Raw genomic sequence first — 25750 nt, 5'->3', positions numbered from 1 at the left:
TTCCCGTCATCTACTCCCTGAATTTTTGGTCATTGATACCCGGGACACCGAACCACCGGGGTACATGAAATTTGGTGGGTATGTAGCCCCACTAGACTTTTACGGAAAAATTTCATTTCGTCCCCGGGGACCAATTCCACCCCCCCCGTGCTGGGGCCCCCGAACCGCAAAAAAAAAAACAGTTTTTCCTAAATAACTACCTGAACCGTGGCACTGAGGATGAAGAATCTTTTATGGTATGTTGGTCTCAAGGGCCCACATCAACCTGGCTCATAATCACTCATTTGTGATTTGCACCCCCACCCCCCGGTAAAAAATGAAAATGCAATATTATTCTGCTTTAATCGCCCCTATCTTCAGTTAAGATGTTCAGAACTGCACCAAATTTTATGTGTATGATTGACCTGGCATTCTCTGGGGGTATGCCAAGTTTCGTAGAATTTCATCCATGGGGGGGTCTAAAAAAATGAGGTTATGTGTACATTTAGTGACTGTATACTCATTGGCCTGTAAATGGCGGTGCACACATACACACGGTCCGTGTAACGCTTTGCAGTGCTATGTTCTATTTGCAGAATTCACATGAAAAAATATAAAAATAGGCTTAAAAATCCGTTATCCATTCTTTAGGACGGCACAGTAAATGGGTTATTGTTGCTTATTTTGATTTTCAATTGAGCACAGTTACGGTTTTCTGTTCAGAAGTTAAAAATTGAAATGATGCGTCAATTTTCTAATTTTCCTTTTTTGCCCTTGTGGTTGGACTGAACCACGAACACCGGGGGGAGAACACCATCTAGCTGGGCCAGGCTAGATGGTGGAAGGGAGCGCCGCCTGAAGTTGTTTGTGATTTTGACTCATTACTTTAGAGATTAATGACAAACTTTTTGGGAGAAGGCACGTTAAACATAACTTTCAGCCTATGTTGAACATATCTACAGTAGCCTATATTTGAATACCATAGCCATGCCATAGCAAATAATTCCCCAAAGCAGAATGTCATCGACGTCAGTCTTGGCTATACCGGGCTATACAGGCTACCCCGAGTATTTTTGCTTATTTAACGCTTTACGCTAGACTAGGTTTCATTAGGCTAAACGAAGACACAACGGTGAGCCTAATTTATCCGTTTATCCATTTATTAATTTCAACAGCAAATAGCCTACATTGGCCTGTAGGCTACTAGGGCTCACGTAGGCCTACTCATAAGTGTCAGGACGCAGCAATGTCTCCCTCTGCATCTGAAGTTCTGATCTCGAGCTGACATTATCAATCGCTTGGCACCTTGATGCAAGCGGAACTGTGTTTGATAGCCCTCCATCTCTACATCTATTTTTTACAGTCTATGCTCTACATCCGCTGATAAAATGTGATCACCAACACCGCGCGCCAATATCTATCAGGTCACCCACCCCTACGCGTGGTTCAGCCCAACAAAAACAGTAAAAAAAAAAGGGGCCAAAATCCAATATTAACTGAATTTTACTTTTGTTTCCAATCCAGTTTCTGTTTTCTTTATCTTGCGTGACTAATGACACATTTAGAAAATAGCAGCAATTATCTATTTGCTGACCAGTTAAAACAAATTGAAAACTGGATTATTGAACACATTTTTTATTTGGACCCGATGGATGGAACAAATAGAACAAAGCACTGCAAAGCGTTACACGGACCACACACACACAGGCACCCACATACTATCGGTATTAGAACGGCCGATACATAATTACAAATTCAGTAGGATTAAAAGAAAGCCAAAATAAATATTCATCATCATCATCATGGCTGCATTTTCAGTATTGGCGATAAGTAGTCGTTTGTCCACTAGATGGCGCATCATTGCAGTGAGACGTAATTTTGTTGGAAGTTAAAAGTGGGTTGGAAAAAACAATGGACGCTTCCTACAAGGACTGTAATTTACCGCAGCGAACATCTAATAAGGATAGGACGATGTTCACATGAAGTGTAATTCCCATTTCTTCTTGAAGCCAAAATAAATCTGAGGATGTTTATCGGACATGCTTGGTTTTTACTGCAGGTACGTTGATCTTGTAATATCAATAAGGACCTAGGTAATGTTACCGTTAGCATTGGTTGAGTAATGGAGGCCAATTTGATTGATTGCATTTGTAGAAAACTATAAATGCGGTTATACCAAGCAAATTGATAGCAGCACTGTTTGTATCTTTCGACTGTCATTTATTGCACGTGCTACAAAATCATTCTGTGCAATGGAAGATTTACCAACGTTACACCGGTCTGATACAGTTTTGCCTATACATGAGTGAGATTGAGACGCCTGTTTATTTTGTTTTAAGTGCTTGCAGGGTGTGAGAGGGGAATCGATGTGCTTTGATTACAGCTTGGTAGTTGTAGTCTGTGAAATTAAAAAGCACGTGTGTGTGAAGTATCCAAACAATGACACCTTCATTTCATTATGGCTGCTTTAGCAACACACCTTAATCTACTGTGTAGTGGGTCCCATTTAGAAGTGGCTACTTCATTCGCGCTTTCCTTGACTCATGGAGCTGCGTGAATGTTATTACAACTTTTCGCCACGATATGACAGTTTAAGTCCGCTTGATACTGTAAGGCGTAAACCATTGGTTTCCAAAGGAGATTTTATTTGTGTCGCCAGCATAGCCTATTGACAATTTATGTTGTAAATAGGCCTACCTTATAATCCTACCTGTAGCTTAGGGAAGCTAACAGCTTTCTATTAGGATCTAGTTTGTTAGTTACCGTTTTGTCATAACTCCCTGATGCATTTTTGCATTTAGAATAGCCAGAGCGTGTATATCTCAATCGGAAAATTAAACAATATCGGGTGCCTATGGACTAGGCTGGGTGAACCCAGCCTGATCTGCCCGCTATTTATTTTTTGATTTCTTAAAAGATTGAGCTTGGTCTGATGAAAGCCAGACTAAACATGGACCTCAGTTACACAATGCAACGGAACATGAATCAGCCTATATTTGCACGAACAATAACGGACAAAAGCTCTTCAACTTTGGCCCGTTAAAATGTGTATGAACAGTCTAGCGGCGCATTTCATCAAGGCCCATTTGGACATGTCAGTTATTTGCACCACTGGTTAGATGTAAAACAGCATTTCGTTTCATACTAGGCTACTGTTACTTAATTTGTGCATTAACAATAACGTTTCAGACTACTGTTACTTAATTTGTGCATTGACAATAAAGTATTACATGAACTAAAGATGACTAAAATCTTATGTAGAAGAAGAAACATTCACAAAAAATCCATCCATAAATGACCTTTGTTTTTGATAGCTGTTGAAAACGGCATGGAACTGACAGAGATGTTTTTGTTTATAAATACATAAAAATAAATAAATAAATAAATAAATAACATTATGCTGATACCTTTTGCTTTTCCCAAATACAATGTAGCCTACAGGTGTAAGTGACCTTTCATCAATCCAGTTGCAATGGATGAACTGTGATGAACTGCCCTACTTGTGATTGTTTAGAGAATTTAAAGGTTTTATAACAATGCTACATCTTCTTTGGCTATTCTACAATCTATTCACCTTTTCAGCACCAGTAGGCTACTTTCTGTGCAGCCGCACACACACACTCAGGCATGCCAAACAAGCATACACAAAAGTTTCAAGAGTGGGGGATGGAGTAAAATATGGAGACAAATTGAAGTGTGATTTATTTTCGCGGAACGGATGTACAGGACTGAGCGGCGGTCATATTTTACATTACATTATTTTGTACCGCTATGCGGTACATCTAGTTATTAGTGGGTTTGATCCAGCAAGCCCACAGCATGGCGAAGCCACTATTGTTCTTCTTAAGTTTTCTTATTATTAGTGGGTTTGATCCAGCAAGCCCACTATTGTTCTTCTTAAGTTTACTTTATTAGTGGGTTTGATCCAGCAAGCCCACAGCATGGGGCTTGCGGAGCAAGCCCACTATTGTTCTTCTTAAGTTTTCTTTATTAGTGGGTTTGATCCAGCAAGCCCACTATTGTTCTTCTTAAGTTTTCTTTATTAGTGGGTTTGATCCAGCAAGCCCACTATTGTTCTTCTTAAGTTTTCTTTATTAGTGGGTTTGATCCAGCAACCCCACTATTGTTCTTCTTAAGTTTTCTTAGCCCACTATTGTTCTTCTTAAGTTTACTTATTGTTAGTGGGTTTGATCCAGCAAGCTTGCGGACTATTGTTCTTCTTAAGTTTTCTTATTTATTATTCCTGTTCACTCACTTTTTGGACGAACTACTGCTCCTAGACCGTTTGATCTATCGACGCAGTTCGAACTCCAAAAATTCAGGCCCGAACCGGTGTAACTTGCTTGTTACTTTCGTGTCGCTGGCCCTTGTCGTTTTCGCGGTATTCCCGTTTTTCGGCGTTTTTTGGCCCCATTGAAATGAATGGCGGAATGCTGGGCCTCTATGACATCACAGCACCTCATTACTTGCACCTGGAGGACCTCTACTGCTAAGAGTTGATTACTTGCACCTGGCAGAGTTCTAAGCCATCTGGCAATGTCTAACGGGCTGGGCTGGGCTGTCTGTGTATATGAAGGTGTGTGCATGTAACTTTTGACCTGTATGTCCGATTTTCAAATATGAGGTACTGTTGGAATCCTCGAATGAAGCCCAGTTCAATGCCTTGCCAGTACCAGTTCTAAAGGTAATGTAAAAAAAGATGAGACAGCGCGAAGCTATCCTTGTATCCTTGTCTCATCTTTTTTTAAAGCCAAACCATGTTCATATAGGTCATTAAAAAAAAAAATAAAGTATTTTCCAATCCATTCAGCCCAGTTCTATGCCCAGCTAGCTCCAGTCAACCTTAGTCATGTGTACAGTTGTATAGATTATAACATTGAGAAACACACATTCATACAGATATTAAGCATATCCACGCAGCACTACCTTTCATGTTAAGTTACTCATCATTGCCCGGCAAGAAGTCCACAATCAATTCAATTGTCTTGCCACGATCAGTAGAGCTTACAGACAACGTTAAACTACTATAGGTTTTGTATGTTGTTTAAAGCCGACCTAATGATGAGTCCCTTCATGACGGTGTGTTGCAATGCATTCTGGGTGCTGTGATTAGAGTTAAAATAAATCGCTACCAAGGCTCCAAATAGCATCACACTTACACCGTAGCATAATGAGGGTATCTACATGTAAACCGAAGCATTGAGAACTGTGTAAGTCTACAGGCAGTTTATTAAAAAGAAAAACAGTACCGTTCACGTCTCGTTCACATATACAGACGGGCGCCATCTTGGGAAAACACAACTCTCTGGGATGTGGCGGAAATCTCGCGTGAAACCTTGTTGCCGGAACAGCAGGGAAGAGGCAACAGGATAGCAGCACGAAAGATACACAGGATACACACGGAATTCGAACGAATTTGAAGACATCGAAGAACCGGTTCCCAGACCACGTCTCATTGAGAAGTGGTGGTGCTAGCCAGGCTATAGCAATATAGTATAAAAATAATAATTGTGATATCATTACAATTTGATAGGGGTTGGGAGGAGGGGGTGGGTTCATGTAGGTGGGCCCTATGACCCCAAAGTATGCCTTGACTGGGCCTCAGGTCAAAGAAGTTTGAGAAATGCTGATGTAGACGACAAAGCAGCAAGGAGGCGTCGTGTGATCATTTAAACAAGTTTTATGACAAGGTCGATGAGGGTGGGAAAAATCGTACATTTCTGTGCAAACTAGTCACATTCAGTCACATTGTCTTTTAAGAAAATGCAGTCCATTTTTCGGTTCCAGCAGCCAACAACCTCAGAACCGACCCTTCAGGCCTCTCAGGAGGCGCTGGCCTTCTAACCTAGTGACCACCATAGCAACCAGCATGATTGCCCTAGCAACCAGCATAGCAACCACAATATTTATGCGTTTTAGCTTATTGGATGTTGCGTTAATGCAGATAACTTTTGATCCATGTGCCCGATTTTCATAAATGAGGTACCGTTGGAATCCTTGGATGAGGCCGAGTTCCATGCCACTGATCAAACCCACCCTTGCAGTTCCTCGGAACCGCAATTCTAGTTATTATATCTTCCTATTCACCCACTTTTTGGCCGAACTACTGCTCCTAGACCGTTTGAGATATCGACGCAGTTCGAACTCCAAAAATTCAGGCCCGAACCGGTGTAACTTGCTTGTTACTTTCGTGTCGCTGGCCCTTGTCGTTTTCGCGGTATTCCCGTTTTTCGCCGTTTTTGGGTCCCATTGAAATGAATGGCGGAATGTTCAAGGATTCTAATTCCGATTGTGACATCACAGCTCTAATTGTTTAAGCTTGCACCTGGCAGAGTTCTGAGCCATCTGGCAGAGCTCTAATGGGCTGGGCTGGGCTGTCTGTGTATATGAAGGTGTGTGCATGTAACTTTTGACCCGTATGTCTGATTTTCATAAATGAGGTACCGTTGGAATCCTTGGATGGGGCTGAGTTCCATGCCCCTGATCAAACCCACTCTTGCAGTTCCTCGGAACCGCAATTCTAGTTATTTATTATTCCTGTTCACCCACTTTTTGGACAAACTACTGCTCCTAGACCGTTTGAGCTATCGACGCAGTTTGAACTCCAAAAATTCAGGCCCGAACCGGTGTAACTTGCTTGTTACTTTCGTGGCGCTGGCCCTTGTCGTTTTCGCGGTATTCCCGTTTTTCGGCGTTTTTGGGCCCCATTGAAATGAATGGCGGAATGTTCAAGGATTCTAATTCCGATTGTGACATCACAGCTCTAATTGTTTAAGCTTGCACCTTCTGAGCCATCTGGCAGAGCTCTAATGGGCTGGGCTGGGCTGTCTGTGTATATGAAGGTGTGTGCATGTAACTTTTGACCCGTATGTCCGATTTTCATAAATGAGGTACCGTTGGAATCCTCGAATGAAGCCCAGTTCAATGCCTTGCCAGCACCAGCACCATCTTTTTTTAAAGCCAATCCATGTTGATACAGGTCATTAAGAAATATATATATATATATATATATATATATAAAAAATATATGTATATTTTCCAAATCCATTCAGCCCAGTTCAATGCCTTGCCAGCACCAGTTGTAAAGGTCATGTAAAAAAAGATTCGCGCTGTCTCATCTTTTTTTTAAAGCCAAATCATGTTCATATAGGTCATTAAAAAAAAAAAAAGAAAAAAAAAAAGTATTTTCCCAATCCATTCAGCCCAGTTCAATGCCCAGCTAGCTCCATTCAAACCTAATCATGTGTACAGTTGTATAGATTATAACTTTGAGAAACACACATTCATACAGATATTAAGCACATCCACGCAGCACTACCATTCATGTTAAGTTACTCATCATTGCCCGGCAAGAAGTCCACAATCAATTCAATTGTCTTGCCACGATCAGTGGAGCTTACAGACAACGTTAAACTACTATAGGTTCTGTATGTTATTTAAAGCTGACCTAATGATGAGTCCCTTCATGACGGTGTGTTACAATGCATCCTGGGTGCTGTGCTGTGATTAGAGTTAAAATAAGTCGCTACCAAGGCTCCAAATAGCAACACACTTACACCGTAGCATAATGAGTGTATCTACATGTAAACCGAAGCATTGAGAACTGTGTAAGTCTACAGGCAGTTTATTAAAAAGAAAAACAGTACCGTTCACGTCTCGTTCACATATACAGACGGGCGCCATCTTGGGAAAACACAACTCTCTGGGATGTGGCGGAAATCTCGCGTGAAACCTTGTTGCCGGAACAGCAGGGAAGAGGCAACAGGATAGCAGCACGAAAGATACACAGGATACACACGGAATTGAAGACATCAAAGAACGAACCCTTTTAGCTTGTCGGGTCAACGTCAACAATAAGTAAGTTAGGCTAACGTAAACGTTAGCTATTTGCTGTTGTCATATGCAACCTATTAATGTTAGCTAACATGCTAGGCATTGAAAATGAATGCGTTAGCAATAGCCACTGCTTTTTTTGAGCTGACAAGCCCTGGAAATGCGTTAACGTAATCAGCCAAATTGACTCACTTCTTAAGACCCTTGGTATGGTGTTACAGCGATGTGGAGTCGAAATGTAAATTGTTAGTATGGTTTTAATGTGTAAACAGACCAACCGCGATTTTGCAATGAAGTGAATGGAGTCATTTTACATACTACTTTTACGAGGTCTGTAGTTCTTTGAGCTATCGACGACCAAAAATTCAGGCCCGAACCGGTGTAACTTGCTTGTTACTTTCGTGGCGCTGGCCCTTGTAGTTTTCGCGGTATTCCCGTTTTTCGGCGTTTTTGGGCCCCATTGAAATGAATGGCGGAATGTTCAAGGATTCTAATTCGTCTCAATCTGTCCATTTCTTTCCACAAAAATCATTTAAGGGGTTATTTTTCAATTTTTTCTACTGAGCTACTACCTTTTTCAGGTGGGCAGGGGGGCCCTTTTCATGTCTGTGCCCAGGGGCCCAGTGGCTCATAATCCTTCTATGCCACGGGGTTAAAACACTGGTCTTGTTTTCAAGTGCAATCAATAATTTAATTGTACATTTTGAAGAAACTTTTCCATTCTATTAGTTTTTAAAAAAAAAAAAAACATAAATCAGGGATTATACTGTACATAGCAAAAAAGTCAGGGTACAGACATTTTTAAAATTAGGTTTAGGAAAAAATTTAACTCACACACACTATGACTTCACAAAATCTCACTCCAGCCAAACACCCAAAGTTGGCAACCCTGCTAAAGATGGTGCGAAAAACAAAACAAAAAATCCAGTGAATGGACGTTCTGCGGACAGAAACACCATGTTGATGAATGAGGTCAACAAAGAATATCCAGACTGGTTCGAGCTGATAGAGAGGCTATACGGTAACTCAGATAACCACTCTGTAATGTGGTGAGCAGAAAAACATCTCAGAAAGCACAGCAAACCTTGAAGCAGATGGACCACAAATTGGCCTACATTTAAAGAGAACTGCACTGTATTTTTTTTTTTTATCTCTCCTGCCACATCAATATTGCTCTACTACCTACCAACTTTCTCTATCTTTTTTTTTAACTTAAAATTGGCCCTGTCAATTATTCAGTAGTAATTAACTGCTGCTATTACACATTCAGTTTTAGAAATTGGGTTGATGACATTTTCGTGCTGCTGAAAATAAAAGCCTAGTGTGAGTGTTTATTACTTTATTCCATTACAGGGTACACCATCACAGGCTACACAGAATATCTGAACTCACACTATACTGACTTTGCACACATTCACTCCTCAGCACTCTCAAACATTTCCCAACTCTGAACTCACACTATACTGACTTTGCACTCATTCACTACTCAGCACTCATGACCCCCCCCCCCACACACACACACTTACAAGACTTTTAGCACTTTTACATCCCTCTCCCTATGCTACAGACCTTTTATTTATTTTCTTATTTCATCACACGTCAAAACACATACACACACACACATCTGACTTTCTCCAACTTTTGCACATCTCCATAGAACTTTTTATTTATTATTTTTGATTTCTCCATCTACCCATGTCCTTGATTGCCTAGCCTTTCTGCCCCCCCCCCCACCCCACCCCCATCCCCAACACACACACTTATATCATCACTGTCATCACTTCACATACATACAGCACACTGCTTGCTACAGTAAGCCTCCTCTACATATTTGCTGCACACTGCCCCCCCCCCCCCCCTACATACACAGCACATTGTCTTCAGGATCTTCTCCAACACACATCCTCTACATACTTACAGCACACTGCCCCCACCTACACACTACACACACACACACAGTCACTGCTCCACTCCCCTCCCGCCCACACACACATCTTCACTGTCATCACTCACATACATCATACATACAGTACTCTGCTTGCAATAGTAAGTCCCTGCCCCCCCCCCCACCCCCCACCCCCCACCCCACATACACAGCACATTATTTCATCAGGAAGCTTCTCCAACACACATCCCCAACATACTTACAGCACACTGCCCCCCCCCCCCCCCCAATACACAGCACATTGTCTCATGAGGAAGCTTCCCCAACACACATATTGCACACTGCCCTCTCCCCACATACACAGCACACTATCCCATCTCCCCTGTCATCCCCCCAACACACACACCAAGACCCCTGGCAGTTGGGTTAGCCCCTTGAGCCGTGGATCTGCCCAAGGTTTCTTCCTTGGTAAGGGAGTTTTTCCTTGCCCCTGTTGCTCTTGGGTGCTCCTTGTTGGTGCCCCCCACCCAATCCCAATTCTCCCCCACCTTTTTTATGCAGCCCTTGCCACTTAATCTACTAAACCCCTCTTCTACTGCACTTTTTACCCCCCCCCCCCCCCATTAATGCACAAATAGGCTGACACCAGACATAATTTCACTGCATTTCTTACTTCCAGTAACTATATGCATGTGACAATAAACTTCCTTGTATCCTTGTATCCTTGTACACCATCACAATCTCAGATTGTGTGGTTTCACCTTGTCAGCGTCAGGGACTTTTCACTGCCCTAGTGTAAAGTCGCTACATTAAAACACCATTGAAATGTTAATGGCTAATCTGAATGGTTTATGGTTAATAGGCCTAATCATGGTGTTCCAGGTATCTACAGATATTACTGTCAAGCACTATAATGCATTGGTGTTGTACTTTGCACAATGACAATAAAGGAATTCTGATTCTGAGTGAGACAGCCCTCTTCCAGGCTTTCTTCAGTTTATCTGGGTTGCGTTTCCCAAAACCATAGTTGCTAACCTGTTACATACTCTCCCAATAGATTATCTCTTCATTTCAGGAAAGAAAACATGATTTCATTGTATTTTCACAATCTGTAACTTTAATACAGTCAATAAATACAGTAACCAAGTCAGTTTTTTTCACATACAGTACTTGACTGATTCTTGAAGCCTGATGGCTCAGTGTGTGTGTACAAATGGTATATAAAATGTCTGCACCCATATAAAAAACAACTATTGGATCATTAAAAAAAAGTGCACCCAAAACTTTCTGTTCACCTACATCCAAGCTATTTATAGCGTAAGACGCCTTCCGATGGACCCAATGGCATCTCCGTCCCTCCTCTAGCTGGAGCCTGAAGCACAGACCTGCTGGTAGTACTGCAGGAGCAGCTCCCGCTGTGCGGAGCGCACCAGTACATGTGGCCGCACGGAGGCCAACATCCGACACGCTTCTTCGGGACTCCAGCAGTGAAGCTGTAGGGAAAGGGAGGAAGAAGAGAGAGAGAGAAAAAGAAGAAGCAGCAACTTTGGTCTGTTAAAAACATGCTCAAATGCTATTTTGTACAACCCCATGTAGAACCTTAGAATCAGGCTGGATAATAACATGGCTATTTTTTAGCAGATATCTAGTGCCCCCTCATGGTTATCTGGTACCCACACAATAGGCTCCAGCAACCTGAATCTCCAATTCAAATTAGGGTAACTGGCAACATGATTGGGTATGAAAAAGAGCATTCCAGAGAGACAGAGGCTCTTAAAAGTAAAGATGTAGGGGTATTCATCACTCTGTGTAAACCTGTGTGGACAAATGATGAAACATTGTCATTTTAATGCTTCTTAACATGAAATTGTGAAGTATTTGGGGAGTACATCATCATCATCTACAGGACATAATATCAATAACTTATTCAGAGAATCCAGAGTAATCTTTGCAAACTAGGGATAGAGCTGGAAAACAATATTGGATGGCCGTAGTCTTTTGGTCTTCAGATGGCACTGCATTAAAACCAGACCTGTTTCTGTAAAGAAAATCATTGTATGGGCTCAGGAAAACCTCTTATAACTATTGTCTATGAGCAGAGTTTGATACTCATTTCAAAAATACTAGTGTAAGCATTACCATGCAACAGCCAAAAATGTACTTAGACGTGATACAGAAATACCACCATCTGGAAAAGGGTTCTGTGGTTAGATCAATCAAAATGTGCAATTCTTTTTGGAAATCATGGACTCATCAGGGCTAAAGAGGAGAGGGCCTATCCAACCTATCCAACTTGTTTTACTGCTCAGGTCGAAACCCAACATCTATGACGGTATGGAGGTGCATTAGTGCTTATAGCGTGGGCATCTTGCACATCTAGCAAGGCACAATCAATTCTAAATGATGTATACAGGTTTAGAGCAACATGTACTGCCATCCAGGAAATGTCTTTTTTTGGGAAGACCTTGAATATTTCAGGAAAACAATGCCAAAATGAATTCTGCACATATTTAAACAGTATTTCTCTATAGAGGAAGAGTCCAGGTGCTTAAATTGCCTGTCTGCAGTCTAGACCTGTCAAATTAGGTGCATCATGCATACTGTTGAGCAACTGAAATCCTATATCCTATATCGGCAGGAATAGGACAACATTGTAGCAAATGGTCTTCTCAGTTCCTAATCATTTACAGAATTTTGTTAAATGAAGAGGTGAAGCAGCACAGTGGTAAACATTCCCTGTCCCAACTTTTTTTGAAACATTGCTGGCATGAAATTCAAAATGATCATATATTTTCCATGAAATAGTTAACATTTGATATGTTGTCTATGTCCTTTTTGCTGCTAAATATGGGTTTACAAGACTTGTACTGTATATGATCACATTCTGTTTTTATTTGCATTTTACACAACGTCCCAACTTCTTCGGATTTGGGGTTGTAAAAGACCGAGCAGAACATGTTGTAGCCACCATGAAGTGTCAGTCTACAGCTGTCTCACCTTGATGAGGTAGGCAGCGGCGACGGTGGCGCTGCGGGACCGGCCGGCTTTGCAGTGAATGTACACACTGGTGCCTTCCTGTCCATGCTGCAGGGCAAACTCCACCCCTCTCTGCAGGTGCTCCATGCTGGGCACACCCGTGAGGTCAACTGTGCTCAGGCGGAGTTGCTCCACCCCGGCTGCTCTCCACTCCTGTCTCTCACACACACACACACACACTTTGACTTTATTTGTTTAGACGAAAGATCAACATTTCAGCTTAATCTCTTTAATACTGAGCTTCTGATATTCCAGATATTCTCTAACACCCCAGCATCCATCTTAGCTCATCTTCACTGACCCCAGCTAAAACGCCATTTAACTTGGCCGTCATAATTGATGAACATGTAGCCTTAGTCATGTTGGTTTATACTGTACTATATTTGGAAGATCAGACCTTATCTTACACAATATGCCACACAACATCTTGTGCAGGCCATGGTTCTTTCCAAACTGTACTATTACAATGCATTGTTATCTGGCCTACCTACTTGTAGTGAGATCATTACAGATGATTCAAAATGCCGCGGCACGTCTGATTTACCTGATGCCCTTCGTTCTAGTATTCGGTTTGTGATGTTCAAAAAGCATTTTAAAGACTCGTCTGTTTGCCTTGGATCTCCTGAACTAATTATCCTTACAGTCACAGTCTGTATTGTTATTATTTTAAAATGATCTAGTCTACTATTATTTGTGTATTGCTGACAACATTAAAACTGTTATAATGATCATGTTTATTGTACATTGCTTTGGACAATAGTGTCTGCCAAGAACCATAACTCATAAATTTAAAAATAAATTAACCCAATTTCTTGTGATACCAATCAAGCAGGACAATTCAGTGGCATGCGGTGATTCAAATTTGACTTGTAGCCACTCCCACATTTCACTGACATTGTCAAACGTCAAACATCCTGATTTGACTACGTCAATGTGCAAAAGGAGACTGAAGTAAAAACCGGAAAGACAAGATGCTGGTCAAGAAAAACCACTGAATATAGTTGTTATGGGTTAAAAAAAAGTGACAACAACGAAGTCAAGTATTATAACAGATGATGAGAGTACAACAATTCACTGATCCCTGATCTGAAAGGAAAGGGAACACAGCTGGTCTCACCTCTGATGAATTGCAAAAGTACTTGGTCTCGTACTCTTCATTCATGGTTATCACTCCTCTGACATTTTCTTTCTGGACCAACTGAACAACGACATAAAGAGAGAAAGAGCGTTACAGGTGTAACATACATTTATCCACTAACCGAAAAGAAGACTGTCCTTGGGTAGTCTGTCAGTGACAGTGTAGCCTACCTCCTCTGTCATTGATTTGAAAGGAAGAGCCCCCAAAATAACAGTCTGATCCACACGGTTATACCATTCCCTAGAGGTTATTTTCTCCATTAAAACATTGTAAGCTAAAGTTGGATAAAATAAAAGCCTTGCCAATGCCCCTGACATACTGTAGCCTTTCTTCGATACCTATGGTTAGTTACAAAAAGACGCCTATAATTTCCCCAGTGACAGGTAGGCCTACAGCTAGCCGTATCCTAAAAGTAAGAGCCAGACATAGACCAATGCATGGAGCTGATTTCTTCTTTTCTTTGGCTTCACTGAGGATTTGGCCGAAATCTTCTATCGCCACCTCCTGTACTGGAGTAATATAGCCTACTTGAAATAATGCTGGAATCCATTCATATTTTTGATGTCTCATTGACACACACGACCTACATCCATAGACAGTAAAAGATACATCACTATCAAATTTGGTGGTACTAAAGCCCTTGGAATAGGCTAGCCTACATGCCCTAATTGTCCACTAAAAATGTACCAAGACTAGACTTTTACCAGATACATCACATTCCTTGCATCATTATTTTCCCTTGCCAATATAATTTTCAATTGAAATGTGCAAAACATTTGCATCTCTTATCTTATAGTTTCAATGCAACTATTCAAGAGATGTCAATAATCTGAATTTAGACTGTATGATAGGTTTACATGACTTTTGCTCTGCCCCAGCTCAGTGATGCCCATAAAATATGACAAACAAAATTTGAAAGTGTATGTGACATTTTGGTCGAGTCACAAGTGTCCCTACAGGAGTCAAGAGGCTCATTTGACTTCATGCAGTGCTGCGCAGATCTGGCTGATCATGATGCATGCACACATTTACAAGTGCATGCTAAAGTTAACACAATACATGTTTGTATTGTACAAAAGTCCAGCATGCATCACATTCAGCCAGATCTGCGCAGAGCCGCGTGAGGTGGAATGAACCTAAAAACTATTTATGTCAATTCACTTGCGTTGCGCATGGCTCATCCAAATGTTCATCTACTGCATCGATTTTCGACGATAATCAGGGATTTCAAAGAACTGAATACATTAGTCATGGTTATACAAAGAACTAGGGCACCAATTGCGAATGGACAAATGCCGCTAATCATAACTCGGAGTACACTAAAATATTGTAGGTACACCCCATGTGAAAAAAAAAAAGTGTAATCGAATTTACCATTTCTGTCAATAGGGAACATGGCTCTACAGGGGATTCACTTTTGGCAGATTGGAAAATGCGAATTCCAATTTCAGATACACAGCGGCTATATTGCTTAAAGAGCTGTATGTTATGAAGTCATTCAACACTAAAGTGATGCATACCTTATTCATTTTTTAATAAAAGCTCCACCCCCACTCCCCTTTTTGAGAATTTGATGGTAAATGCAGGAAAGACAGCCATTTTGCACTGTTCTCTTGCAAGACTGGGTAAGGCTGATAGACAGTTGCCGTATGAAGATTATTAGGCGAAACAAATAGCTGATATATTCAAATCTACGCAACGTTTCATCGTGGCAGTGCATTTGGGTAACTCCTGACAGCCATTTGCAAGTTTCAGTGCAAAGGGTAAGTTTACCATGTTACGTTATCAGTTACAATATTTCAGTACTTGTTTCCCTGCTGCCTAAAGTCAGAACCTAGCTTACCTTAACTAGCTAATGTTAGCTAAGTGGGCTATTAATCGAGTATCCAGCGTGTTGTTTATGCCAAGAAGGTGTTTGTTAGCAAGCTAGCCAGCACCAGAAAGGTGTCAAAGCTGCGTTGCTAATTAACGTTACTTGGCTGTTGGTAACTAACCGCTAAGTGTCTCTAGAGTCAGATATTCTGCCGGGTAAATTTTAAGTTTAACTAACCAGTTGCGAAGCCCTTATTTTAATTGTTTCTGTCATTATGTTATTAAGTTTGACGTGAACATACATGCATACATACAGTTCATACTGGGTATCTGCTCTCAGGATAGCTAGCAGACGTGGCTGGCTAACGTTAGACTGGCTTCATTTGTCATTCCTGTGTGACCAGTTGTAGGCTAACAGTATCTTATGTCGTGGTGGTCAGTCTGTACTCCCGTCAACTTCTTCGACTTGGCTAAAATCAAGGCTACAAAAAGTTGCCTATTAGTGTTTTGGGTGGGTGTCAAATGTCTAAAATAAAGGCAATGTTTCCATTTCTTAATCGGTTAACTAAATAACAAAGCAATGTGTGGCTTTACCTGGTCAATGTTACACAACGGTCTTGTGGTTAATCAGCTGCTAGCTTGCCATATGTCTAAATCATTTGGCAGGCATACTTCTACGCGATGTATTTGGTTGCTGAACATCATTGTTGTTCGTTGCAGCCAATGTTATTTTCAAAACTACTTTGATATATTGAGTTTGTAACTGTTGACTTCAACCGATTGTATTACCAGTGTTTTTGCATGTATCTTGTAAGACATAACGTTAGAAGTCCAAGCTTGTCTGTCAACTATCTGACGTTAGCTTGCTCCATAACGTTAGCATACAAGTTCAGATTCTACTTGATCATATGAATCGGTGATAATTACATAGGGTGTGTTAAAATGCGGACAGAATCAAGTGTTTAGATAATATATATATATATATATTATTTTACAGTAACCACTTCGATTGTTTGCGGATAATAAAAGTGCGTACTTTGGTGTGGCTCTTGCCAGCTAGCTGGTAGTAGCATGTCGGCGTCTTCAGAAACACTAAGATGGAGAGGGGCCTTGTCACCAGCACTACTCACGCCACTGTCAGTTCAGGCCTGCTTCAAATCACATAAGATGTTGGTCTGTGTTGCCCAGTCACACCTCTCTCTGTCCATGTATTTAACTCTCCCTCTCCATGCATTTTTTTGGCACTACAACGCATCTTTCCTAGGCATAGTTGCGATTGCCCTGAACGTGCATTTGCACACGGTCTAACAATGTTCTTGCCAACCCTTTAGACAAGAGCCTGTAGCATTATGTTCTTTCCTTGGAACCATGTGAGATATGATCACTCTCTATCTAGATGCAATAGCAAGCTCAGAGACATTTCGTCACTGTTACAGAATTATCTCTAAATTGTCAGTAAATATTGATGTCATTTCAGACGTATTGTTACAGAATTCTATGTATGCATGCATGAATCCTTTCAACAGGCTCTTTGACAGCCATAAGCTTATTTTTTTCCCCAGTCACTTAAGAGAATGTGTCAGGCGTGTTGCAGAAATGCTTATTACTTAAATGTATGGAATGTAAGGCTGAAGTCTGAGATTCAGAACCAAAGAGGTCTTACAGAGGCATGCTCATATGCTTGGAAGTCCCAGTGCAGTCAACTGTGCAACAACTGGGGGATTCTTATTTCATAATGTCCAGCTGCTCCCTGAAAATGGAAGTTTTCCTCTCCCATTAGTCTTCACTGACTTTTGCAACCATCATGTGATGAGTAAGCCAGGTTATTCTTACCATACAGAAAGCTCCCTGTAGGCGTGAGCTTTTCTTAAGAGCTAAGTAAGTGTCCCCATGCTCCTGTAAGACCAGAGGAATGCATTCCCGAGGACATCTTGTGTGCTGATGGTAGTGAAACTAGCCTCTGTGGTCACAGTTGCTGTGTGGAAATGAACTGTTAGGGTAGGGTAGGGACCACTGTAGACCAAATAATCCAAGCAGACGTCAGAGAGATAGCAAGTTAAGAGAAATTTCAAACAAGCCGTCTGTCAGAATAACATTTTCACAGACGTCTGCTTGGATTATTTGGTCTACAGTGGTCCCTTGTGGAATATGACAAACAGTAGACAGAGAGAGAGACGTCTGAAGTGAATGTAAAGCTATTTTTTTCTCACAAGACTGGCTCTGAAAGACTCTTTCCAACGCCAACAGTGGAAACTAACCAAAGCTTTCCACGACTAATTGATCCTTTGTGTTTAGCTCATTGTTGCTTAAGTGTTCACATTAGAAGTGTGCAAAATGCGTACATGGTCAACTTGGCAATTTAACAATATACATTCACTGACAAGGGCTAAGCAACCAGTTCCAGTAGTTCTTAGGCATGTTGAGATTTTATGTGGGAGCAAATTGCCTCCCAGCATTGGTTAAGAAAAGGATTGCAATGTCATGTTACCCACTAATGCTAGACCCAGCTAGATATCTTCATTGGTGATTTTACGCCAAATTGCATAAAGTGCACTTAGGAGACATGACTCATTCAACTAAGGAAAAAAAAGAACAGTGGAGTGGGCAAGTTGGTTTATTGTTTTATGTGTGACCTTACTACGCATAGAACATATCATTTTTCTTCTCTTTGAGGACCCTCAAGTGAATTTTCTCTCTTCTCTCCTTCCACAGAGCTGAGAGAAGGTCCTATTCCAGAGGCAACAAGAGAAGCACAGGGTAAGTTTAAGTTTGTTGAGCTCAATCGACTACAGCAGCATGAATTCGACTCCCGTCTAAGTCCTCACATCATGCATGTCATTTAGGCTATCTCATAGCCCAGCACCTGTCAGACATATTATGTGACTATGACATCGGTAGCTTTGGCAAAGACCTCGACAAGAATGCTCCCTGATCCATACATCAATCTTACTGTGTGATGGCTCATGTAGTGTGGTTGTAAAAGAGCTGGTAAAAGGACCTGATCCAAGAAGTACGCCTGAAAACCCCAGAAAAGTCAGACCCACTCTCTGACTTGCATGGAGAGCAACACATGGGGGTTGTATAGAGTATGTAAATAAGTGGTAAGATGATACTTTTATTTCCTTCCCTTTATCACAAAACAATCAATAATCAGATCCACTAGCTGTGTTAATTGTAGTCTGCCCCCCCCCCCCCCCCCCCCCAGTTGTATTTAAGATTAACATCTTATTCTTAACATCATATTCTCAGGAAATGTTCTGCTGATTTCATCGTGCCGTTGTTTACACTGGTTACCTGGATCGGTATATTTGGGATATATATTTTAGGAGAGCTCCTTTTAGGAGCATTCCCTGAAACAACAGTGCCTTCATTGAATGCCTCTACTCGAGAGACACTCTTGAATTAAATGACAAGTTGTTTCCATGACTACAGTGGTATTACACCCACGCCCCCCATCATGTGACGGCCTGATGCTTCCATAATTGTATCATTCTGTGCGGGGGACTTTATTCCTGCATGGCAACACTTCCGTTATCTCCTCTTCACTGAGGACCTGGAGGCCTTATGATGTCATCTTTGAGTCTGTGACCTCTGAACTTCTGTTGAGCCTCTCTACAAGAAAAGAGTAGCATTTCTTTACTTGGTGACATTCCAATACAGGCCTATTTTCTGCTATGTAAATTACTTACATATATTTATGTTCAGTGAGATTTGTTGGGACAGTGTATTATCTGCTCTGGCATTTAGAGAAAAAGGGTTGAGTGATTTGTTGATGAAATGTCAGCTGTAGAGCTCACTGAAAAGGATATAGAGTACAGGATGTAAGACTGTGAATCTCTCACTATTGGTCTGTATCTTGTCTAATCACCCATCTTAAGGACTCTGCAGTTGTCTAAAAAAGACATGCCATCCTTCCCCACTCACAGCAAAGAAACGTGTTAAAAGAGATCATATTCCCGTTGTTTTTAATCTAGATGTCATCAGGTATTCTAGACATGTGCTAATAGTTTCAGAAGCAGATGGTTTGACCTGGATGGTAAGCTTGAGAATGACTGCATATTTTCCCCTCTCCTTATTGTAGCCCCTTCAGCCGTAACTCCACTGTCCACCTTCACTCCTGCATGTGCCACTTTGTTTTTGCACTTTTCTTTGCTTCTGTTCCATAAAGTCAGGATCCATCACAAGCATGCCTGCACCTCCAGCTTAGGTCACACCTCAGGTTAGAGGAGTTTGTGTTGTGGCAGGCTTGCCTAAGCCAGACAAGACTCGGTCACTAGTTCCTCCTTGGAGGTGCACTGGTAAAAGATGTGTCAGTAATCTTCCATATCCCCCGTCTGACCTGTGGCTGCAGAATGCATGGTCCGGTGGCATGGGGTGAACAGGGCCATTGTTTCGGACATACTGGAACACTGTCATGGAGAGATCAGCGCAGAGCGTAGGCCTAGTCAGAGAGATATTAGAAGGCTGACTCTTTGGTCACAGGGATTGTAAGCCTAGCCATTGCCATGGAGAGTTGATAGGCAGTTGGTATTTACTTCATAAGTGAAATGCCAGCATTGCCTTTATCAATATCCGTGTATCTCATCATTGGCCCAGCGCCTGTCCTTGTATCTAACACAGGTTTGTCAAACCTGCTCCTTCAGACTGACTTTTGGCTCTTCTACCTCATTACCTCTGAGCTGTTTATCACTATTTAACCGTAATGGTGACATGTGGGATTTGGAGTAAAACGGTAAAGTTGAACTGTTAATCTACTCCCTGGTGACCTAGTAACAAATGTATTCCACAGCTTCAGTGTGAAGACAAAGCACAAGATTACTGTGTTTGAGAAATGAGTGGGAACTTCCCTCCTCTCATTTATGACTTTGATATCAGAGTAAGCCCTTGTCCTGTTGCTGTCCCAGAATTTCTCTCAGGATTGTTAAATGTCTTTGTGAGGCTATTTAACATAAGCCAGAAGTGGTTCCGAGTGGTTTTTAATGGTGATCTGATTTTAAGAATTTACTGGTTGCTTCAGGTTGTTCAGCAAATGCCGTTGCCTAGTAGTTTTGCTAGCTAAGCTAACTACTAAATGTCAGAGTTCCATTTGCATGAAATGATAGCTAGTTATCTGGCTGACCTTACTCTCCTTAATTTGATCAATTAATTTTAATAGGGAAAGATCTAAGCCCTCATGGTGCTTGCACAGTTTCTGACAGTTTCCTCAGTGACCCATTGTGCTCTTGTGAACTTTCAACTCATTAGCAAGTCTGTATTTGCCAGTTTAATTTTCTAGTCTAGATGCATCATATAAGAAGTTTGTGAATCTAACACTGGGATCCAATATAATTGTTGTTAACTCTAGTTAGCTAATATTACAGCATGTTGCACTAAATTAAATTAGAACTTGGTGTGAGTAGGGGTGCATCTCAGTTGTGCTGTCCCAGACATCCAACAGTAATGGAATTCAGTCAACCCTAGGCAGAAGATTTTAACATGGTCTGCGATATACACAGTTCGTGGTCTGCGATATGCACAGTTCATGGTCTGCGAAATGGGCTGCGATATGCACAGCTCATGACTGGCCCATTAAAGTCCATTCCAGAAATTATTTTTGATCTGGATTTGCATGTTTGATTGTATTTGTTCATTTGAATGACTACAAAGTGACGGCATTAAAACCAAGGTCTTTGGGGGAGACCAGAGCCTCTATTGGCATTGAATGAGATCACTAAACTTGCTATGCTGGAGTCCGAACTGTTTGCTCTTGGCCTGAACAGATCAGGAGACCACAGGCGTAGGGTGATTAGAGATCCCTTCATAATTATGCTCCATGGCCCGCTGTTCCCCTCTCCTGGCACCCGCCTCCCTGCTCTGGCCGGGAAATGAGATCTAATTATTGCTCCGAGAGCACAAAGAAACCCCACAATGGCGCTTACAAGCGTTTCATTTTTTTTTAAAACGCTGAACGTTTTTGCATTGTTGTTTGATGCGCTCTGTGCTCAGGCATTTGGTTTCGTCTCTCACACAGCTGCTGATAGCTCCCCAAGCTCCTGACTGTCAGAGATGCCTCAGCAGAGAGACTCCGCGCCGAAAGCTGCCTGCCCACCTGAAATGCTTATTTTTATACCACGGTCCTGCTGCGTAGAAACCGGAACCCAAATCAGTCCTCGAGTGAGGATGATATTGACGGAGGGCAGAAATGGCAGGGCGAGAAATCTGGGCCCAGCTTGTGCTTGTGTGACGTTCAGCTCCTGGGCAGGCTTGCTGGCGGTCTTGGCTAATCTGAGCCAGTGTGGAGAGGGGTGGGGTGGCGTTTGTTTGTCTGGAGCGATAGCCGCACAGATGTGCAGGGGGTGAGCTCTTTAGCCTCCTCTGGATGTTCAGTTCTGCCACCACACACACAGACACGCGCGCACACACACACACACACACACGCCTCTGCATGACTCATTAGCTTCCGTGTCCTTTAGGTCCTCGTTTGCCTGTCAGTCACGCTGAACTCCTTCTAGACAAGAGAGCAAAGCTCCCAACACTTGTGATTGGGATCCCTGTCAGTCACGCTGAACTCCTTCTAGACAAGAGAGCAAAGCTCCAACACTTGTGATTGGGAACCCTGTCAGTCACGCTGAACTCCTTCTAGACAAGAGAGCAAAGCTCCAACACTTGTGATTGGGAACCCTGTCAGTCACGCTGAACTCCTTCTAGACAAGAGAGCAAAGCTCCAACACTTGTGATTGGGAACCCTTCCTTCACACACCCCACCTCTTTCTCCAGCACTTGATTTAATTTGCAGCCTGCATTGTTTGCTCAAGCACAATTGAGTCTGCACAGGTTGTTGAATATATATTTTCCATTTAGACATCAGTGTGAACAGTATAGATAGATAGATAGATACTTTATTGATCCTCAAGGGGAAATTCAAGGGTCTCAGTAGCATACAGACATAACACACAACATGCACTTACAGCAGAAATGGTAAACATTTAAACTAAACTCCACTGTACAATAAAGACAGTAGAAGATAAGACGGATAAGAAAACTAACAAAACTAAATACTAAATACACTATATAAGTTAAATTAAGAAAGTCCAATGTGCTTGAGGGTGATCAAGCATAAGACGCTTGTAGTGACAGGGCCGGGACTGGTGAGGGGCTAAAGGGAGTGAGTGTCATGGTGAAGGTGCAAACAGTAGTCCAACCATAGTCCTTAGTTATGTGTGCCTGGCAAGGTGCTCAAGAGAGTGAAGGTACAAAAAGTAGTCCAACATTAGTCCAACAGTGCAAGAGTAAGGCCTAGAGACCAGCATAAATAATATAGACAAATAGGAGAGTAAAGTGTAATGTACACAAGGTAAAATAAAAAACTATTTCAGTGCAAGAACAGGTTGAGGTAATAGGGTTATAGCCATTTATTCATTCAGTATTGTATCAGAAGCCTGACCGCAGCCATTGATCATGTGTGCTAATATAGCATGAAAAACAGTGTAGCAGTAAAACAGTAGTGAAAACATTAGGCTGTGTACAATAGTAAAACAGTAGTAAGCAGTAGTGGGCAGTCAATTACTCAAAAAACATGGACATGGAGAGGGTGGAGAGGTTCTGGTATCAGTTCTGGTATGTCTGTGTACAGATGCCTTAGCCCTGCTGTGCTGTGGTTAAAGCCTCTGGTTTGTCATGTTGTGGGAAGGACCTATGGATCTCTGTCATTAAGGGTGTTTGTGCTGCAGTTTCTAGGTGACGAGGAGGCAATAGGTCGGAGGAGACTGACCTTTGGCATTCTGAAAGGTGGAGAGTTCTCGCAAACCATCCCAACCCTTTTCTCCCTCTGGGTTGAGCTATAAATAGGGCGTTTTTCTTTTCTCGTCTGTGTGTGTGTACGTGTGTGTGTGTGTGTGTGTTTGTGGGCCATGAAGACGGGCTGAAGGGTCGTGTGATCAGTTTGAAACTGATGCTGTAAATCGGGACAGGAGTAAGGCTGCATACTCAGTGGGCTCAGCTGTTGAACTGCTCTTGTAAACTCACACCCTGACTGTTATGTGTGAGCACTACTGAAACATGGCCAAAAAGTGTGTGTGTGTGTGTGTGTGTGTGTGTGTGTGTGTGCTCTTGTATGTGTGTATTAGGGGTGCCAATCTGATATTAAGATCGGATATAGGCTAGGCCCCAAAAATTGGGCAGATCCATGGGTCGATCCGTTTACTTCAATTTCAAGGACTGAGCCATAATGCGCCAATTTACACGTTTATGCGTGAGATTCAACGCAAAACACTCTAACCAAATACAATGTCATTTTAATTTCTTATCTGTATAAACTTTGCCTGAGGTATGCAGCTTATTAATTCAACAATGGTGTGCGATCGATAACGGGTATCAACCGATAGACAAAGCCTAGGCATCGGTATTGGTATGGAGACCGATAGACAAAGCCTAGGCATCGGTATTGGTATCAACCGATAGACAAAGCCTAGGCATCGGTATTGGTGTGGGATCGATAACGGGTATCAACCGATAGACCAAGCCTAGGCATCGGTATTGGTATCAACCGATAGACAAAGCCTAGGCATCAGTATTGGTATCAACCGATAGACAAAGCCTAGGCATTGGTATTGGTATGGAGACCGATAGACAAAGCCTTGGCATCGGTATTGGTATGGAGACCGATAGACAAAGCCTAGGTATCGGTATTGGTATGGAGACTGAGAACGTCGGATCGGTGCATCCCTAGTGTGTGTGTGTGCAGAAGATGTGTACAGTATTTACATTGTTGAGTTGAGTCACCTGACCGCTTGGCTTTCGACATACCAGCTCCCTCCTCGTTCCCAGACCAGTAGAGCACTGTAACCCTAGTAGGAAGGCCTGGAAAAGCTGTGCCTCATTCAACTTTAATACTGCAAACTGCCTGACCTGCTTGGTGTGTGTGTGTGTGTGTGTGTGTGTGTGTGTGTGTGTGTGTGTGTGTGTGTGTGTGTGTGTGTGTGTGTGTGTGTGTGTGTGTGTGTGTCCGCCCCACTCAGAAAGGCAGTGTTGTGTTTTTGCCTCAGCACAATTGTTTGTGCTTGTTTGCACTCCCTGGTGCACTGTTAACTGGGCTACTTTGGACCAGATCTTTCCCCCCATCCGCTTTACTACTGCAGTGAAATTCTCAGGGCTGCTGCTGCTGCAATACAGAACGGCACATCACATTTCATTCAGGTCTAATAGTGTTTTGTGATGCGCACATTAATTGCAGAGATATTTCAGCTTCATATACCTTTTCCTCAGGTAGAGCTTTATGGCTGTCCATGGAAGACATCTATTCATGCCTCTCTTTTTTATAACTGGAATTGTTCTGTAGGCTCTGTATGTAATTTTTCTTCCCTATGATTTGTGGGTCGGTAGAGAGGGAACATAATGCAGTTCCCTGTGATGGCAACGTTATCCCTGAATCCTAGTGTTTCTGCAGATCTATACAGCATGCCCATTTGCACTCACAGCTGTACCTAGTCAGCTAGGATAGGTCTATTACCTAGTAGGCAAGGCTAAGTCTATTACCTAGTAGGCTGGGATAGGTCTTGTTCCGTTTGTGACGTTTAGTAACTTGCTTAACTTATTGCTTCACTGAGGTGGTCAGCACTTGGCATGGTGTTTGAGCATGTAGAGAAAACTAGAGAGGTGAGCCCATGGTTTTGATGTCAAACAGGACACCAATAGGACACCAAACACGATGGGGTTGGACAGTGGAGGCCGTGACTCAGAAAGAGGCCTCAGATTCTTTTGTCATCTGGGAAGTGAAGTGAAGTGAAGTGAAGTGTGTGTGTGTGGTGGGAATTGGTGGGTGTTTATGCGTGGGATGGGATGCCCATTGCGTGTGCTGCAGTAGAAGGTTGAAGAAGTGAACTTTGCTCTGCATTGTACACTGTTTGCTATACCATGTGAGACTTGCCAGAAGTGTTTGTGTTGACTGTAAAACACATTGCAACATGAACATGCTGTTGTATGTTATGTAAATAAGTCCCTGCAGTTTTGATGGGGAGAGGTTTGTGTCTTGAAAAAGCAGGGAGGAGGACTGCACAACCAAGTTGAGGTGCTGGCCAGGAGGTAATCAA

The 25750-nt window shown here is 42.2% G+C and overlaps 2 protein-coding genes and 1 long non-coding RNA gene across 14 annotated transcripts in view; 1 reads left to right on the top strand and 2 right to left on the bottom strand.

The window, feature by feature from the left end:
* Positions 1-6548: 6548 nt before the first annotated feature.
* LOC121681959 lies at positions 6549-8304 on the bottom strand. The gene is made up of 3 exons (XR_006022368.1): positions 8171-8304; positions 6763-6765; positions 6549-6581 (listed from the first exon to the last, which is right to left on the bottom strand). It is a non-coding gene; the product is annotated as an uncharacterized LOC121681959 (long non-coding RNA).
* Positions 8305-10794: 2490 nt separating this feature from the next.
* Positions 10795-16920, bottom strand: ptpmt1 (protein tyrosine phosphatase mitochondrial 1). Of its 2 annotated transcripts, none has more exons than XM_042061087.1 (4): positions 16720-16920; positions 13851-13931; positions 12695-12886; positions 10795-11190 (listed from the first exon to the last, which is right to left on the bottom strand). In XM_042061087.1, the coding sequence occupies exons 2-4, from the start codon at positions 13893-13895 to the stop codon at positions 11059-11061; spliced, it is 369 nt and encodes a 122-aa protein (XP_041917021.1). In that variant the 5' UTR covers positions 13896-13931; positions 16720-16920; the 3' UTR covers positions 10795-11058. The 2 variants fall into 2 exon arrangements, with proteins under 2 accessions (XP_041917021.1, XP_041917020.1); XM_042061086.1 differs by lacking the exon at positions 16720-16920 and adding an exon at positions 14042-14329.
* Positions 15464-25750, top strand: part of celf1 (cugbp, Elav-like family member 1) — a 39821-nt gene continuing 29534 nt past the window's right edge. For 6 of the 11 annotated variants that reach the window (XM_042061080.1, XM_042061078.1, XM_042061081.1 and 3 more), the window contains exons 1-2: positions 15464-15634; positions 18396-18440. The gene's annotated coding sequence lies outside the window, so the exon portion shown is untranslated. The remainder of the gene's footprint in view (positions 15635-18395; positions 18441-25750) is intronic. The other 5 variants (XM_042061085.1, XM_042061082.1, XM_042061083.1 and 2 more) reach the window with 1 other exon arrangement.

This window comes from Alosa sapidissima, chromosome 14 (genome assembly GCF_018492685.1).
Source record: "Alosa sapidissima isolate fAloSap1 chromosome 14, fAloSap1.pri, whole genome shotgun sequence".
NCBI lineage: Eukaryota > Metazoa > Chordata > Actinopteri > Clupeiformes > Clupeidae > Alosa > Alosa sapidissima.
This window is presented reverse-complemented; position numbering and strand designations above follow the sequence as displayed.